Source organism: Phascolarctos cinereus, unplaced genomic scaffold, assembly GCF_003287225.1.
Source record: "Phascolarctos cinereus isolate Bilbo 61053 unplaced genomic scaffold, phaCin_HiC Scaffold_726;HRSCAF=1367, whole genome shotgun sequence".
Taxonomy (NCBI): Eukaryota; Metazoa; Chordata; class Mammalia; order Diprotodontia; family Phascolarctidae; genus Phascolarctos; species Phascolarctos cinereus.
Window position 1 is genome coordinate 228987792 of NW_027556098.1, and position 19888 is coordinate 229007679.

Genomic DNA, 19888 nt, shown 5'->3' on the forward strand with positions numbered 1-19888 from the left:
AAGCACATGGAAATTTGGAACAGAAGCTCTGCGACCTTGGACTGGCCTGTGTAGCTATTTATTCTGCTTAGCTCATTATTGAATTTTAAGGTCAACCTAATGTTTTCTCAAAGCCATGAGACCGGAAGTATGTTACTGGGAGGAAAACCCCACAGGATAAAAGTACAGACTTGTAACTATGATCAGAAGGACAAGAGGTGAACCTGCTTTAAATTCGAGTCTCAGGGAGCAGCTTAGATGTTACATTAGAGACATTCCTGAAATTTGCCATCTTGCCAGACTTCTACTGAAGTTGCTCTACTAGTTCAGACTATCGGATAAATGCAATATTTTGAAGAAAGCATTTTGACAACTCCCTTGATCCATTTATCATCTTATTGGACAATATGCTAGAAAACTGAATGATGGAATAGGAAAAACCCAGTAAGACACAATGAGTTCTTTTGAGTGGCTCCATCCTGCTGTTGATACCATAAGTCTCCAGGAAGCCAAATGCTGAGGTCTGCTGGACAAAGTTGAAAATAAACCCATGGGAGTTTTTAGTCTAACCCTCCTACTCTCCATATTGACTGGACATTTTTAATATTTATTTCAAGCAGAAGAATGAACATTTCTATGCTTCTTTTGTTCTTTCCAACTGTCAGATGCATAATTATCTCTGCACTGGTCAGGAATTTATTTTGTGTTCAACAAGAGATTATTTCAACACTGTCATTGGCCTTATTTTTCTTCCCATATTATAGTTAAACAAAAGTAGATCCAAAATAGAGTAGAGTTGGAAGGGACCTTAGGAGTCATCTACAAGCAGTATGACATAGTCAGTAAAGTACTAGATTTAGATTAAATGTTGGACATGGCATCAAGAAGATCTGGTGTCAAATCTGGCCTCTGACATTTACCAACTGTGTGACCATGAACAAGTAAGCCACTTAACATACCTCAGTCTCAGTTTCTGTAGCTTTAAAATGTGGGTAGCTATAATACCTATATCATAGGGTGGTTGTGAGTTTCATGTGAGATTAAGTATGTAAAGTGTTACGCAAAACTTAAAGCACCATAGAAATGTCAGTTATTATAGTCCAACCCCTTCATTTTATAGATGAGGGTCCAACAAATGAAATGACTTGTCAAAGATTTCACAACTAATAAATCAAAGAAGAGGGAAGGGAATGCAAGAAACCTAATGGTTAATGGTTTAAATCAGACACAGGGGATCTGTTCTCCATAATAGCTCTGGGTTTTCTGTCTCATACCAAAGTTCTGTTTTAGTGTACACATGTGCAATTTGGACATTCCAAATTAATCATATTTAGTACTTTTGGAAACCAATATCTCTATAAATTAAGGCATTATTTTTACTGTTTTTAAAATTCTCCTTCTTGTTGTCAAAACATACTCAGCGGCTAGTGGAATAATGTACTGTTCTATGTGCTGTAAAAAGGCAGTTACTCAGACAGGACCTCCACTCTCAGAGAAGTTAAAACCAGCAAGAAAGACATATGGAATCACATTCAAAAGGAAAACACTATGGAATGTCCAGCTGTGGTTTTACAAAATATATCATATGAGTGGTTTGGAATAGTGAAAATAGTTAAATCTAAAGGAAGATGGAAAGTAAGGTACCATGGTTTATCTTGTAGAGGGCAGAAGAAAAGCATATAACAGATGTTACTTTCTCATCATTCCAAGGAGAGATAAAGGGGGAAGGGATTTAATGTACTTGAATGAAGAACATTCTTTTGGAGGAACAAAATTTTGCTCTAGAATCTCAAGGGGAATAATTTTTAAAAGTAGGAAAGAATGAGAGAATAAAATGACCTTGGTAAGTTGGAAAGGGAGAATGTTTAAAGTATAAGGTATGATCTGAGAGGAGAGTCATAGGTGGGTTAATTATAATAATGAAGCAGTTAGTATGGTTGTCTCATCAGAGGTGATGAAATATAGACATTCAAAAGAAGATAAAAACCAGGCAGTCACAGAAAGTAAGATATTAGTTATTGCTTTGGTGTGTTCAATAATAAATGAAAGGTTAGAAAGGCTGGGAAGATCACATTCAGCAAGCTTTGTATGTAAACCTTTTGTTCAGAAACCTACTTGCAAATTGCATTCAGCTAGAAAGCTGGAATTGAGAATAAATATAATTAATTAAATTAACTCAACTCAATTAAACAAACATTTGATAGGTTGTTTACTATGTGCAAGGTACTGTACTAGATCAAATGGTACCAAGATAAAACCAAAATAATCCTTGTCTTCAAGGGATTTATATTCCCTTTGGAGGGTGGCACCTGCGGAGAGGAAATACAACATGTACAAGGTAATTTGAGGACAGAAAGGTCAGGTGGCCTTTTAACCTCAAATGTCAGTACCTTTACACTTCAAAAATATTTGTTTGTGGATTCCCATCTCCTTTAGGCTTAGTCTGTATTGAGTCCCATCCTGCCTTTTTTGGGGGAGAGGGTGTATGGTGTCTAAAGAACAAACACACTAGAAATGAACTAAAACCAAGGTTAGAAAAGAAAACCAAAACTATTGGATATTGTGCTTGTAGGATTTGCTTTTTTATGTCTCAAGCAAAATTATAAAATACTAGATTCTGTAGTTTACTTGGAAAGATACAGAACTAGTGGTCATAATAGAATTCAAACATGTCACTGGAGAAAATGCTATTCAAAAAAAGCTTTCTAGATCATTTACAAAAACTAATGTTCTCAGGTATTCTTTAGGACAAAGTTATTTCATCATGCTAGATCTCCAAGAGTGGAGAGACCATTTGCAATTAAATGACCACAGGAGAAACCTACAACAATCCAGTTCTACCACTGAGGTACAGTTCTCCAAGAAACAATGGACAGAAGTCTCATGATGAGTCTTTGCTGTCTAAATAGTCAAAGACACTGATGTGGCTGAGCAAAAATGAAGACCCTTAGAATAGCTTAAGGGAACATATCTGTGGATATACTAACACACTTGATGGTTGAAGCAAGTGGACAAATTCACTATACCTCTCATAGAAAATAAATATAGAGATTAATTCCCAAGCTCTCACAAATATTTTCTTTTAAATGTTAACTTCATTTCTCTTTTTCTATTTTTAAATTGATGTGATTAACTAATGTGTCAAATATTTTACTAGTTAATCTTGTCATCTGCAAACTCTTTGGCTTCTACATAATTTTATAACTGCCTAAGCAGATATAAGAATAGCTCCCAAAATTTAGAAATGACAAAACAAGTAAAAGTAACCTTATCACATTGAAAGTAATGAATTATAGTGCAGGAGCACCAAAAAGTGACATATTTCTTTTAGTATATGAAACAACATGGGAGAGAGAAGAAGACCATGAAAATAAGGAGTTTTCTCACAAACAGCTCAATTAAGTCAACCTTCCATCATTTTGAAAAAGCAAGTCAAAGCAACATTTCTCACTATTCATTATTTAAACTAACCAATGACCGACAACATTTTTGTTGTAGTCTCTTGGCCAACACTTATTTCTTATTTCTAACAAAATGCCATTAATAATTTGTTCCTTGCCCTCTTACATATTTAACTGAGTCAGTCTTTCTACATGTAGGGATTGAAAGACACTACAATTCATTATCAGCTGTCTGCTATACTTAGGATAAGGGTTTTTAAAACCAATCAAAGCACCTGAAGATTGTATATATGGATGTCCAAATTATCTTATGAATTCAATGGAATTTTGTGACTTGGCTCGCTTTATAAATAGAAGTTATCATTCCTTAAAATAGCCTCACATTTTCAGTGTGTCTGGGTTTAAACACATCAAATATGCACTCTTTTCCCCACAAATGCCAGTTTTCTGGTGTCAGATTGTAAACTCTCCATCCAGCCAATTCACATCTGTCAGGATCAGTGATTATATAAAATGAAACAGGGTAATCTAGTTGTTTCAAATAACTTTTGCTATTCAGGGCCAGTGGTTGGGTGGTAAATGATGAGTTTCATTACTAAAAAGAATTGAATTTTAAAAGGAAAAAAAAATCCAATACTGTTTTTCCTTTGACCTACCTCTTTTTCAGCATCTTCCAATTTCTTTTTCTTGCTCTCAGGCATCAAATCATCCAACCAACTTAATTCTCGTTTGGTAAAAAGCAAATCCATCAATTTTCTTACAAACACCAAAGCTAATACCTGTAGCAAACAGGGGCATAATTTCAAAGCATAGTAAACCTATTGTATGTGCATATACATTTAATGGAAACATGTCAAATCACACTGAAATGCTTTATTTTGATTGATATAAAAATAAATGTTAGTATAGCAGTATATAGTGCATATGTCATCTGAACTGTGTTGTTTAGAGCTTAAAATTACTCCTAGCACATAAGTAATGCTTTTTTAAAAATATTGTAGGCCTCAGTATGGAAGAGTTGGGTATATTATAATTATGATGGTGCAAGAAATTTTGAAATTCACATTTCTATTACAAATTGGGGTTAAGATAAATTTATCCTGCCCATCTCATTAAAATCTATTAACTATTTTGCATTTTTAACATCATCATTAGAGACAAGAAAGGATACTAATAGCATAATTCTATATTGGCTTTTTTTGTATTGAGTATCTCTTTTTAAATTATGGAACATTTGAGAGACTTAAACTCATTTGAATCCAAATTACTCCTTTCATCATGATATCTACACCTTAATCTCAAGTTTGGATGATTTTGAAACATTCATTTTTTCTCCCAAATTTAATTCCTTGTCAATTATCCTCGCTGTTAAGGAGACCAAACTAGCCTGGATAATTGAAATTTACAGGTAATCCAAACCCTAATCTTAGCCACTAGTTTTAATCTACTATCTCACCAAAATGAACTGGTTTCAATTGTATTGTATTTTCCTCTTCCCATCCTCTGAATGGAGGATCTAATAAAATGTCATATGCCAGATAACGGCTCTTTGTATTGAGGGAGCTAACAAGGAGATGTAGTGTTTTCATACCATCATGGGAAAGACGATGGCAGCTCTTGAAACTTTGATTATCCATAGGAGGCCAAGGCAACTCATTTGAATGATGGTGAAGAGATGGACTTTTCGAAGGGGTACATGCCGTAGGTATATGAAATCTGGCTGGTGTTTTGCTGGCATCCAGAAAAGCTTTATTCTATCAAAGAACTGTAAGATAAATGAAATTAAATTGTTTTGATAAATAATAAGAAAGAAGAACCACATCATCACAAATTGATGTTGCAGTCTTAACATTTTAGCTTCACTTGATATTCCATTCTTTATCCTATTTGAGTGACAGGTCCCTGAAGTTTCCTGGTTTTCAATAGGACTAAGCTGTCCCTGCACTCAGTCCCATGCTCTAATCTTAATAAAAATGAGAAGCTTTAAAATTTGATAATCATATCCCATTTTTATTAGGAGGTTGGATAAGGCATGGGGGGGGATTCATTTATCTGATCAACTCATTTCTACCCACTACTACTTAGCCGAGAAGGTCCTTGAGGAGATGAATCATCATTATTACTATAATTTTAAACAACAAATCATCATTGTAATCCTATTATGTATTTGGAGGACACTGTTCAATGGAGGATAAACCAGGAGAGTCTTTTGAATCATTTATTTTGAATATTTAAAAAAATAATCGATCTTCATATCTCTGTGTGTGGAGCAAAATTCATAAAATAGAACCTTCCTTAAAAAGAGGGGGGAAAGTAAAATGAAATCACTTGCTTTACATATGAATGTCTCAGATTTTATAAAACTAATTTACCCAGAGAACCTTTCCCTAGTTGTGAAGCTGTGTAATTGCATAAGTGTACCTTGGTGCGTGGGTGTCTGAATTGTTATTGTTTAGGTGGCACATTTGCTTTACTTTGGGTTTCAAAGTGTTGGAATGAATATAGAAGTGACTGTGCAGCTGAATACAAAAACACTGTACATGAGAACTGATCTCTCTCTGTGTTTTTTCTACCACGTTTCAGAGTGAGAAGCCTAGATAATAAGTTTCTTAATATTGCCAAACAACTAGGTAACTTCTATAGAATCCTCCCACACGTAGGGGAATGATTTAATTTTTCCCTTGTTAATACTGGTATTTAACAAATGTTCAATGACTAACCTTCAAGTACTATTAGCAATGTTTATTTAAAAATATATAAATATTATATTTTTGTTTTCTTCTGATTGCCTTTCCATTGCTCTACAATCACTAATATTAGAAGTACAGGACTTGGATGCTCCCCTTCTATTTTCAACAAACTCTCCATGAAAGACTTTTCATCCCGTTTCATTTATTGCTACTTAAAACTCATTAGATTTCTCTCCTAGGCCTTTGGGTAATGTTTTCCTCAATTCTCATTTGAAAGATTCACACCCCAAAGAATTCCAAAACTTGACATTTTTGTTTAATTCTAAACCTCATGGGTACAAAATCATGTGAGCGGAATTAGGGGAAAAAATCTGTCGAAACCTATCAAAACTATTTTACTTTGTTTCTTAAACTTATGCTGCTGTATTTATGTGAGCCTGGGGCCTAATAATAAATACTTTTCACTTAGAGATGAAATTAATGCTAGTGGAACTTCTGCCAAAGGCAAAAAAAAAAAAAAACCAAAAACCCAGCAAAACAAACAAACAAAACCTCTTCCGGCACTTTTCCCTGATTGCCTAACGGAAGCCCAGAATCATTGGAAGTGCACTTTTCTGGGAGGAAAAGTTCTTGGAACGAATGAACTTTTGTGTGGGGAAATTACATTACACAGCTCCTCCCTATAACCTCTGCTGGAAGAATCAACTCCACCTAGCATCATACCTGTCACCCCCACTGTCTTATTCCTTCGAAGGACACTTAAAAATCAACTCAAGATCTCCCTCGAATTACACATGTTTTGTCTCAATGTTGATCTCAGAACCAGGCTTCTACCCTTCTTTTTTTTTGAGTGTCAGAAGCTGGTTCTTTACTCAACAAAAGGGACTCTGAGCTGGTCTGATGCCAAGAATGATTCTCATCCAACCTTGCGTCTTTTCTTTTCCATGTTTTTAATACACAGACAAATGAGTGAATACAGAGTAGGCTTGTTATAAGAAGAACATACAGTTTATGTAGTTCCTTTATTCGACCTGTGATAAATTAAACTTCTCAATAAATTTACCCTAGAACAATAGATTCTTTTATTTTGAGAGCAATAAAATGCTTGGTTTTGATATAATTGCTATGGAACCCAGCAAGGAAGTTCAAATGCAAAGGAAAATATTAAGCACTGATAGTTTGCTCCTGACTTCTACAATATTAACAATATATTTTTCCTTACTCAGAAAATGCTCATTCTTTTTCTTGTGCATGGAATCTGTTTAATCCCACAGTGTTAATATGCTAGTGACAAACACAATTCTGTAAGACTGTGATAGGATTAGATGTAAAGAGATGGAAGGGACCTCAGAAGATTTTTAGTCCAACCTCTTCTTTTTATAAATGAAGAAAGCTAAGATTCAGGGAAGTTAGCGACTAGCTAGAAGGATTGTACTTTGGCCTGGTTATGGTAAATCTGATCCAATTTAGGGGGACTACAGGAAATATAGTCTAGTGTTACTTTCTAAACTGGCTTTCCTATTGTCTGTAGAATTTACCATAATATAGTTAGTACTTTGTAGAGATTTCTACAAGTTTTTATCATGACTACTTACCTGAATTCCCTTTAGAGATGAGGCACCCATGTAAAGAAATACCCCATAAAGCACTGGCATTGGAATAAACTGGAAAGGGAGGAAATCAGAGCAGAGGATAACATATGATTTAGTATTTTCACTTATCATTGTGAGATGTTATTTCATGCTTACCAAAATATTCCTAGAGTGGCTATAGTAGGAGGAAAAAATATATTACAATATACTTTACAGAAAATTTGAGCTTTGTCTTTACAATGCTAAAATATCAAGATGAAAAGAGAAAAATGCAGTTAATATTTAGTTGCTTTTGTCAATACAAGGCTGGAAGCTTGTAAACAATTGCATTTTCCCCTTTTTATGCTGCAGTTTGGGCATCATCTCATTTACTATAGGATGCCAACCTTGTAGGACAGTATAAAATGTACAGAATTATTAAAATTCTAATTCAAAGCAAAATAACTTGGTTATATTCTTTAAGTTGCAGCCAACTGAAAAAGGTAACAGCTTAAAATCTAGTTAGATTAGATTGGAAATGTTCATTAAATTATATGAGACAAAGCAACCATTATTTAAAGTTTTACAATGGCTAGAATACCCCTTTTAAATATAAGAAAATGAATGCATGCATGGACAATTGCCATGAAATAGGTTTACGGTGTATTTAGAATAGGAGATGGCAAATGTGACCATGGACAAGTCTCTGCTCATCTCAGTGCCTCTATGCAATGCTCAATATCATTAATTGGAATTACATCTGCCCGCTGAGAAGAAAATAGACCCTTTACTTAGTTTGAACCTGCATCAAATTCAGGATATGTCAGATTTTTATTGCAAAAAAAAAATCAATGATGTCAGTCAGAAACAAAAAAATGTCTTTTGCCAAGAACTTGATCACGGTTATAATTTAATTTAGCCATTTCAAGATGATGTTCAATTGTTTTCAGTCATGTCCAATTCTTTGTTATCCCATTTGATAAAGACTGGAGTGGTTTGCCATTTCCTTCTCCCGCTTATTTCACAATGAGGAATTGTGGCAAACAAAGTTAAATGACTTGCCCAGGGACACGCAACTAGTAAGTATCTGAGGCTGGATTTGAACTCATAAAGAAGATTGTTCCTGATTCTAAGCCCAGTGCTCCACCTACTGTGCCACCTAGATGCCTTCAGTTTAGACATTCACTTTGTCAAATTAAAGCTTATGTGCATGGGATCAGAGATTTACAGTTGAAAGAAACTTTAGAGAGCATCTCTAACCCCCTCATTTTATTTAGGAAGAAACTGAGGCCCATGTACTTAAAAGAAGACTTCAAAATGTAAACTGGAAGTTTTTGCTTTCAGTAAAGGTCATGTGTTTGCTTTGGTAAAATTAGCTATGAGCATTTATATAAAAAATATATTACAGAGAACACAATCTATCATTTTGACCAATTCAATGAATCATTTTTGCAAAATGGAAATTTTCATTATTTACAATGACACATATACTTTGCCTCCTGATTCCATGCAAAAAGTTAGGCCTGATTTACCTTGAGAATGCTGGTCATAAAGACAGATGAACCCATAAGGACAAAAATCATGAGCCCTGTAACTCTTTGTTCTCGAATGCCAAGAAATTTGGGTTGTTCCCCTGGAGCTGAACATTCAGATTCTAGTTTCAGGCTGTTCACGTGAGTAATTGAGAGAACTGTGGCAGCCACAAACCATGGGAGTCCCATGATGGAGCACACACCAAGCATGACTGCCACCATCAGTAAATCCAGATGGTACCCACATCCTTTCTGTTGGGAGGAAACAAAGATTCTTACTTCTAATACCTGTAGAAAGACCAGGGGTAAGTACCACCATGCACTGGTAGCAGCAAGAACACGAGAGATATTATTTACTATTTTATACCTTGTGTGACTTGTACTAAAATAGCATAAAAGTCAAAGATGTAAAAGTGCTAGACACTACATAAGTACCTAGAAAACTAGTTTCATAGGCAGATGTACAGCAGCTAGGATCAATTTCAGAAGCTCATACTTTTACAGATAAAATGTGTTCCCAGATTAATGTCATCTCAATTTCCAATATATTTCCAGCATATATGTAAACTCAAGAGGAAATTAAATTCACATCTATTCACCAAACATTATTAAATATCTACTATGTGCAAGACACTATACATAGAGTTGGGAATATAAATATAAAGACAAAACCATGGTTGTAGTCAAGGGGTTCATATACTACTGGAGGAGTGATATACAACATGCATACCAACAAGTATAATTCAAGGCAATTGAAAGGCAATAAGGTGGCATAGTGGATAGAGTGTTGGATCTAGAGTCAGGAAGACCTGATTTCAAATCCTGACTCAGACAAGTTATGTAAGCCGTAGTTAATCTCAATTTCCTCATCTGTGAAAATGAGGATAAAAATAGTGCCTACCTCCTATGGTTGTTATGAGGACAAAATGAGATAATATTTGTAAAGCACTGTGTAAACCTTAAAGTACTATATGAATGCTAGCTATTATAGAAAAAGAAAATCAAGCAAAACCTTTTGGAAGAGGTGGCACTTGAAATGAATCTTGAAGGAAGACAAGGATTCTGAGTGAAAAGGATGAAGGGAAAATTTCTGAAAATGCATGGAGGCAGGAAATAGGGTGTCAAATTCAAAGAATGACTAATAATCTGATATGGATGGAATGTAGAGGGCATGAAAGGTAGAAATGCCATAAAGACTTGAAAGATGGTTTTGAGTCAGAATAAGAGGCAACAGACAGCCACAAGGCTTAAGAGCAGGATAATGACATGGTCACACTGTGCCTTAGGAAGATTATTTTGGCAAATTTAGGATATGAATTAGGCAGGAGAGACTGAATTAAGAAGAACAATTAGAAGGCTATTATAATCATCTAGGCAAGAGGTAATGAGTTCTTGAATGAAGGTGAATGTAGAGAAGGCAATAAATGTGAGATATATTATGTGAAAGGAGATGATGGTGAAGGAGAATAAAAAGTCAGGAGTGGCTATGACATTAGAAACCTGGGTGGCATAAGAGAATGGGAATGCCAACAATAGTAATAGAAACATTTGGAAGAGGGAAAAATTTGAGGGAAAAGAATATGAATTCTGTTTTGGACACGATGAATTTGAGATGCTTATTTAACATAAAGAAGGATATATTCAGCAGGCAGTTGGCAATGTGGGTCTGGAACTCAAAAGAGAGATTTGGGATGGATTTGGGAGCTATCTGCATAAAGAGGATAATTGAACCCATGAGATCTTATGAGCTCACCAGTAGAGATCTTGTAATTTGAGAAGAAGGGAGGACCCAGGAAAAAATCTTAGGGGATATCCATTTTGGGGACTGAAGGAGGAAGGAGAAGGGAAGAAAAGAATGATGAACCTGAAAAAGGATGGGTGTTCCCCCAGGCTCTACCCTTGGTCTTCTTATCTTCTCTAAGTATAGGAGTATAGAATTATGGCAAAGTATAGAATTCTCACTAGTGAGCTCATAGGAAGAGATAAAATAGAAGAAGGGAATCAGTAGAGAGTAGCACTACAGAAGACAAAGGACTATATCTGAAAGGAAGGAGAATGCAACAGTGGAAAAAGCTACAGAAAGGTCAAAGAGGATGAGGGTCAAATTGTGAAACCATCAGTAACTCTGGTCAGAAACCTAATTATATGGGGAGAGATTTTTTTAAAGGATATAGAAGATCTGGCAATGTTTACAGGCAGCAGGGAAGGAACCAGGAGAAAGGGAGGGAATGATCCCTCCAGTAAACACCCAGAGAAGAAGGGAAGGGGTGAGATCAAGGCAAAAGTAGAAGGATTAGCTCTGACAAGGAGAAGAGGCCTGTCCTCCCTCACAGACTAGAACAGAGGAGAGGATGATTAGAGATGTATAATGATTTTAAGGTATGGAGCAGAGGAAGTGAGAGAGGAATCAAGACTGATGACATCAATTTTCTTGGTAAAAGTAAAGGCAAGACAATCGAATAAGAAACAGGGCATCAGAGACACACAGAGAGGATGAAGAAAAAAGAATAAGGCTAGAAACAGCTTATCTGGAGAGTGTGATAGAATATCTTTTTGGGGAGAATGAAAGGATTACCTTGTAGCATAGACAGTTCAGCTGAGATTAGATGACATATAATAAATCCAGTTAGTCTAGTTATGTAACATCATTTGGCAGCATTTGGCAGAATAGGAATAGGAAGAGAGAAGTCAGATGGTGAGGTTCATCTTGGGCTCAGGATTAGCAGAGCATAAATGTTGGCAACATGAAAGGACAAGGGTTTCAAGAGTGGAGGGTAGCTAAATTGGTCAACTATAGAATCAAGTGTATGAAGATAGGAATGCAGAGTCAGAGCATGATTGATGTTGATTAGAAAAGGATGGAAGGAGTTGTGGTGAGGGCAAATAAGTTTAGAAGTGAAGTAGAGAGAGAGATAGAAAGAGAGAAAATTAGGAAAATAAAGGGCAATTTCAGAGTTTGAGATAAAGGAGGTGGCACAGTTATAGGTGATGGTGTAAACTGAATCATTATAGGTGATCCTGTGAGTGCTTGAGAAAATGTCAATTGAGAAGGATGATGAACTAGAAAGCAATGGAAGAGAAAATTGCCTATATATCTAAGTCACCAAGTATAAGGGCACAGAGAGGGATATAAAGGAATATTGTGAGCCAGGTAATGGACTCTTTGAGAAAGGAGGAGGAATGTCACAAATAGATGAAAGCACCTAGGACTGGGATAGGCAGATATCAAGGAATGGAGTGAAACTCAAATGAGGAGAGTCTACAGAGGGACGAGTGGTAGAGGGAAGGTCAGGAAGTAGCAAAGAGCAGACTGACTTCTCCTTCTGGCCAAGGGTAGAGAGTGGACATTCAAGAAAGAACAATCAACTTATAGGGAGGGTACTCAATGATGTAGTGTCTTCTGGAGATCCAGATTTCTGTGATTACCATAAGGTACAAAGAGCATAAGATGCAGAGATCTACAATGAAAGAGACATTGTTTAACAATAAGATAAGGGCTCCAGACAACGGAATACAAAGGTAGGGCGGAGGAATATAGGGACCATGGAGAGACAGAACTAAGGTGGATAGGAATGAGGGCTGGGGAACAAGCAGTAAGGAGAAAGGATTGTTGACTCAGCGGATAACTTTTGAATCACAAGCTTAAGGGGCACAGGAAATGGGAGTTTGCCAACCATAAGCTGGGAAAAGAATTATATGACCAAGTGCCCCCACCTCCAGGGTCCTTTGACCCCAGTGCACCATGGAGATTTAGGACTGGTGTATTCACTTTTTGCAGCTTGAGACTCCAAACCTTGAGGAGCTATCAGTGAAGGCATCAGAGAACTAGGCGTCTAGGTCAATGATTCCATACAGATCTTCCATACACGGCTGACTCTACCTTTATTATCAGCTTACCCAGATGATGAGACAGCATTCCCTTTGGTGCACAGAGGCCCCATATGTACTTTGTCCCTTTTTCTTTATTTTAGGAATGACTTTAGAAATGACCCTATTTACTTTTCTACTTGAGACTCTACTCTCACAGTTATGTGTGTGGTAGACATTAGCATCTGTAGAATCTTCTTTTCCATTGGTTCCTTCTTTTAGGCCTCCACTATCTTAAAACAAAACAAAACAAAACAAAACAAAACATATTTTCTTGAGCCTGCAGCCCTTCTAGCTATCATCCACTCCCTTCTTCCCTTTGCTGCCAACTCCTCAAACATGTGGTCTGCACACACAGCCTCCACTCCTTACCATCTGAAGTCACTGCAATCTGGCTTCCACCCCCACCACTCCATGAAAACTGCTCTCTTAAAGGTTACTGATGACCTTTTTCTTGTCAAATCCAATGGCCATTTCTCAGGCTTCATTCTACTCAATCTTCTTGTTACTTTTGATGCTGTTAACCACCCACTTTTTCTGGAGTTGACCCTCTGCTCTTCTCTCCCTGCACACACTCCCTCAGTGAGCTCATCCACCCTCATGGCTTCAACTCTCCCTTGTATGCAGATGATTCTGAAAGCTATATCTTCAGTTTCAACTTCTCACCAATTCTCCAATCCCATATGTTGTTTGAGTATGGAACATCTCTGCTTTGATGTTCCACTGTCATCTTAAAATTTATGCTTAAATTGAGCTTACTATCTGGGCCTTAAACCCACCCCACCTCACCACACTACCCAGCTTTCTCATTTCCATCACTTGTACTATCAAAATTTCGAGGCTTGTAGTCATCTTTAATTCTTCTCTCTCTTTGGTGTCCTTTGCCCAATCTGCTACCAAATACTATTTTTCCCACTTTGAAACATTTCTCAAATTTTCCTTTCCTTTCTATTTCCTCTGCCACTATTCATATTATCTGTTCCTTCATGCCTTAACAAATTAAGCAGTAAATCAATTCAACAAGTAGTTATTAAGTGTCTATTATATCCTAAGCACTGAAGAGATTGGAAACCAAAACCAAAACAGTCTCTGCCTTCAAAGAGATTATATTCAACTGGGGAGGAAGGGGGTGTATAGAACATTCAGGCTTTCATTTCCTTTTGCCTGGACTATTATTGACTATTGAAATAGTTGGTCTCTCTGTCTCCAATTTATCTCTACTTTTATTGCTCCCAGACACATTTCCCTAAAATAATGTTTTTGTGCCATCATTCCCTTGTTCAATAACTTACCATTATTTCTTACTAACTATCATAGCAAATTGAAACTCTTTTGTTTTATTTGAAGATCCTTAATAATTTGGTCTCACCTTACTTATCCAAATATTGCTTCTATGCACCTCTGTACAGTCAGACAAATTGCCTCTTTCCCTACAAAAGCTATGATCATTCCAAGCAAAGTTAACAAACAGCATGAACAAAGACACTCCTGGAGGTGAGAAAATGAAATTCATGTTCAGACAACAGCCAATACTGTAGTCCAGTTTGGATAGAACATATGAAGGGGAATTGTGGAAAATAAGAAAAAGGAAGTTTGGCGTCTAATCAGAGATGGACTTAATGCTGGGCTAAACAGCTTGAACTTTATTTTGTAGGCAAATACAAATCACTGAATGTTTTCAAGTGTAGGAGTGACAGACTCAGAGTTGTAGTTTTAGAGGATTATCCTCATAGTGATAAGTGGGATAGATTTTGAGGGGTGAGACAGTACAGATGTAGAGATCACTTAAGAGTCAACCTTGTTATTTATTTAAAAGGAATAGTGAAGTTGTACATAATGGATTTATAGTTTCATGTGAAATCATCTTTTTTATTATACTATGTCTTAAAAATGTTTGTTGTATTCCATAAATTAAAAATTAAATGCATTTTTTTTAAAAAATAAAAAAAGAGTCTACTGTCAAAATCTAGGGATGAGGTTTAAAAACCTAAACTGCTGTGGTAGAAGTCAGGAGAGAAAGGAAGTGGCAGAACCTCCAGGATTTGGTAACTGTGTAAAGGGGAAAAGAGGAGAGGAAGAAGGAAAACAATGAAGAGCTTGGTTCATCTATAAAAAATAGGTATCTTCACTTTAAAAAGTGGGATGGGGGGCAGATTTACCAATAATGCATGCATTGCAGCTTTAACCAATATCACTATTTGATAAGTGAACTCACAGGGCCCAGATTACGAATCATCCTGAATATCTGTGCCTTGCACAAAGGATTTAGAGCTGGAAATGAAATCATCTAGCCCCCTCATTTTACAGATGAGAGAGATGAGGCCAAAAGTAGATGACCTGCTCAAAGTCATGTAACTAATAATTAGCCACAGTATTTGTGACACCAAATCTAGTTCTCTTCCTGATACTGATCATGGGGCTTCCTCCCCTAGTAGGAGCTTAATAACTGTCTATTAAATTGAATTTCCTGAGTGCATGTCCATTTAAGGCTTTCATCTGAATCAGCTACCCTTCCCTTTTCTCACCATTTCTTCAGAACCTTTTCCAGAAAGAAATCACATTGGATGGTCAGCATAGGACATTATTCTGAAGATAAAGAAGGGAATTTCTTTGCAGAGACGATTTTCTCCTGAGTAGCTTCAAGTATACAGCAAAAAAGAACGTGGGTGGTGTAGGGCAGAAACAGTGCAGGTGGTTGCATAGTTGAGGGAATTTGGTCGTCAATATGGTGACTGCAACATGACTTAGAAACCTTTTGAGTGTCAGGAGCTTGGGTAACAATTCTCCTCTTCAGGCCTGAATAAGGGTGACCACATTGGGTGATGGCGGGGGTGGGGTGGGGTGGAGAGAAGTTCCATGTACAGAAAGAGTATAACGTTCTCCTGGATGTGGAGAAGCATGCTTATTAGCAGATCCTGTCAAAAAATCTTTTAAAATAGAATGGCTGTCAAGTGTTAGTGCTACATACCAAGAATAAGGATCTTGAGCAATTCTAAGTGAACAAATTCCTTAAAGTCTTTCAATATAGTACATAAAGAATAAGCATCTGATCCCTTTATAATTTGTAATGGAAAGTCGCTTCTATAATTGAGGGTTTAGTCACCGATCACTCTCAAGGTAATAGTTCTGAAGAAGGAAAAATGATGATCTGTGCTACCTGCATTAGATATGTTCTACTTAGTCACAGAGGGCCGAACTAGAAGAAGTGGTATATAATGTAGAAGGGAAGATTTAGGTTTGGCTTCCTAATGCTTAGAACTATGAGGTTTCATTTCCCCATTTGTTGGAGATCATAGGATCATGGATTCAGAACTGGAAGGGATTTTAGAGGCTATCTTATCCAAGCCTCTCATTTTATAGATGAGGCTACTGAAGGTCGGAGAGGTAGCCAAGATCATGTGAGTAGTAAGTGGCAGAATTGGAATTTGGATTTGAATCCACATACTCTGACTCCAAATCCAGCACTCTTGACAGTATCATTCTGTCTTTATATTGTAGAGAGAATTCAAGTTGAGGCATATATGATCTCTGAGACATCTTTCTTTTTTTTAAATAGTTTTTTTCCAGTTAAACTTTTATTTTTTTTCTCCCTCCCATCTCTCCCCCTTTTGCAAAACAAAGAACAAGAAAAACAAAACCCTTGTAAGAAATATGCACAGCCTGAGAAACCCTTTCAGTCCCAAGGTTCTGTGAATTCTGGGTTTAGCCATAGTCACCACTGAGTTTGGAGACCGCAGAACAGTGAAAGATGCAAGGTTATCATTACTATGAGAGCATTCCTTCTGAACAAGGCTCACTGCAGGTTCATAGATTCATGGTGATGGCAGTGGAAGTGAGGTGAAGTCTCCCTCAAAAGCAGGTGGCTTGGGAGTTTGGGAGAGAGGCCTTAGGCATGTCTTGGGCTTGTCCTACTCCTGCTATGCCCTATGGCTTCATTATGAGGCATAGCTTCCTAGGAGGCTTAAATTTCCACAACTACAATTTCCAAATCTGTTTCATACTTAAGTGGGATACTGAGTTGGAGGAAGCAGACAGGATAGACAATTCCTTCAAAAAGATTTTCTAGAATTAAATATGTATTTCTTTGAAGGGGAAGGTCAGAAGCTATAAAATACCATTTTGCCCAACAGTTTCATGTACCAAGGAGGACATCTTGATTAAATACAAATTGAAGAAATGAAAACCATCCAGAAATTCATATCACCTCAAAGTATTCCCACTTGACTTTCATTTAAAATGTGTCTTCACATACTTGGACTTCCTCACCAAATTAGTAGCTGGAATAAATGCCAGCCAAGAGGAAGTATCCCCCTCTTGGTGTATAACAGAGAGATCTTTACCTTCTGACATGTTTCTGTGGAATTTATTCTCAGATAGAGACAGGACTGGAGCATTGATTCTCACATTCATATATGAATCATAGGAAATGGACATATGGAAGGAAAAGGGAGCATAGCAACAGGTGATGCTACACCAGACCCCACTCAAACCAACATGCAGCAAGACAAGAGGCCAGCCAAGAGGACCATCTGATACCCAGATGCCACTGCTGAAAAAATTCATTCCAAAGCTTGGCAGCAATTTCCTGCATCTGTCAAGTTAACCACATGAAAGACTATAGATTGACATGAAGAACCAGGCTGACAAAAAGGGCAGAAAAGAACACATCAAATGCTATAATCCTCAAGAGGAAGGGGAGCCAAGAGAATGTTGCAAATGCATTCATTTACTCAAGTGATCTGTGATTGTATTGCTCCTGATTAAAAGTGATGTCAAGGACGAGTGAACTGTCTGCAGATGCACACTGAGATGATCCTAATTAGATTTTCATAAAAACTTTTTCCCCCCAAAAAAAGTGATTTAAAAATTCTCCCCGTTTGTAGAAAGCCCATTTCAAAACTCTTGTAGACAGAATGTTCTTGCCCTTTGACCCTTGATTCTCATTCTTAGGCACATATTCCAAAGAGATCAAAGAAAGAGGACAAAGGTTCCATATGTACAAAAATATTTATAGCAGTTCTTGTTGTATGGCAAGGAAATGGAAACTCAGGAGGGGCCAACCTTTTGGGGAATAGCTAAACAAATCATGGTATATGGATGTAATGGTATATTACTGCACCATAAGAAATGGAGAAATGGACAGTTTCAGAGGAAACTGTGAAGACCTCTGTGAACTCATGCAGAATGAATGAGGTGAACAGAAATAAGAGAACAATTTATATAATGACACCAATATTATGAAAAACAACAATTCTGAAAGGCTTTAGAACTCTGAACAATGCAATGACAAATTTTAATTTTAAAAGGGCTGTCACATTTCCTAAGAGTAAGGAAACAGACTTAAATGAAGATTATGACATACCTCTTTATATGTGGCCAATGTGGGGATTTGTTCTGCTGGACTATGCATATTTGTTATAAGGGTTTGATTTTTTTTTTTATTACTCAGTCGAGGGTAAAGAAGTAGAAGGGAGGGAAGATAAATTGATGGGAAAAATAAAAATAACAAATTATAAATTTAAAAAACCAAGTAGGTATTCTTAGATTGTTTTTCAAAGAGGCTCAGACTGAAAGTATTCCTCCCTGCTAGGTAAAAAAGAGAAGACTGAAGATATACGCTCATAGAAAGGCCAAAAAAAAAATACCTATGCAAAAAACCTGAGAAATGGAGTAGGGGTAAAGGAGACAAAAGAAAAAGAGACAGGTGGCTACAAAATGGTTTAAAAATATTAGCACTCTCCCTGAATTCCTCAATCACTCTACATCATTTTAAAGATGCTGTCATGAATGCTTAGACAAGATACTGACTGAATTACTCTGATTGCTATCTTTACTCAAGAAATTTTTCCATTGAAATTAGAGGATTTCGGTCTGTTCATGAAGGCTTCAAAAATCAATCTTCTTTGATATGTACCCAATGTTTATAATATAACTTTCGTTTCTCCTAAAACATAAGAGGATCTTTTTGTTTCCTCTCAAAGCAGGTGTTTGAGGAGGTTTTCATAACGTTTTGGGAAAGTATTAAAGCAAGAGAACAATGTTTAACAATGAAATATCAGATCTGTTTTATGGCTATCTTTACTTGAGTTTGCGGCTATAGTGATATCTACCAAAGTTACTATGGCCTTTTATGCACGAGAATAAGGCCAAGTTAAAATGTTAAAAACCTAAGAGAATCAGGGGAGAGGGGGTTGGTGGAAGGAGTGATAAAAATCCCATCAACTATTTGATATTTGAGAAATTGAGGAATATAAATTTAGGCATTCTAAGATTGGTAAATTTTTATTGAAGCCTTTCACTAATTTTAGGTGGTCTTTTCTAATAATACACAAATTATTACAAACACATCATTTGGAAAATCTTAGCAATTATCAGGGACATGTTTCCTTCAAAAAAAGGCTCATAATGCTGTTGTTCTCTCCAATTGTAATAGAGTTTAGCTTTCTGGTCTCCATATAGTTATTCCCTGCATCACATTTATTTTTTACAAATAGCTGTAGCTTTGTGCTTTTCCAAGTTAAATCATATCTGCATCACAACAATACTTTATAAAAGAAATTTTCTTATCTCATCAAGGCACATACAATCCCATAAAACACTACATGATTTCAATTGCTCTGGTAATCTAAAATTTTCCCCTATGTTTTCAAGGGTAGGCATGTGAAAATAGTTGGCAATTCCCCAGGATATCAGAACAAAAACAAGATAGTGCATGTTCTATTTTTATAAAGATTGCTTTAGATTTTTTTAACCACTCAATAGCTGTATTGATTGCATTTAGCATGGGTTACTGAAAAGGAGGATGTTCAGTCTTAGCATCTTATAGTAATTACACAGCAGCTAAAAAA

At 36.5% G+C, this 19888-nt stretch overlaps 2 protein-coding genes across 7 annotated transcripts in view; one reads left to right on the forward strand and one right to left on the reverse strand.

The window, feature by feature from the left end:
• Positions 1-19888, forward strand: part of DPP4 (dipeptidyl peptidase 4) — a 296755-nt gene that overhangs the window by 124657 nt on the left and 152210 nt on the right. The gene's annotated exons all lie outside the window — the stretch shown is intronic.
• The window catches only part of SLC4A10 (solute carrier family 4 member 10), a 373505-nt gene that overhangs the window by 17494 nt on the left and 336123 nt on the right, over positions 1-19888 (reverse strand). For all 4 annotated transcript variants that reach the window (XM_021004923.2, XM_021004925.2, XM_021004921.2 and 1 more), the window contains 4 exons: positions 9174-9425; positions 7666-7734; positions 4972-5145; positions 4037-4159 (listed from right to left, as the gene is read on the reverse strand). In XM_021004923.2, the coding sequence (XP_020860582.1) occupies positions 4037-4159; positions 4972-5145; positions 7666-7734; positions 9174-9425 (618 nt within the window). The remainder of the gene's footprint in view (positions 1-4036; positions 4160-4971; positions 5146-7665; positions 7735-9173; positions 9426-19888) is intronic.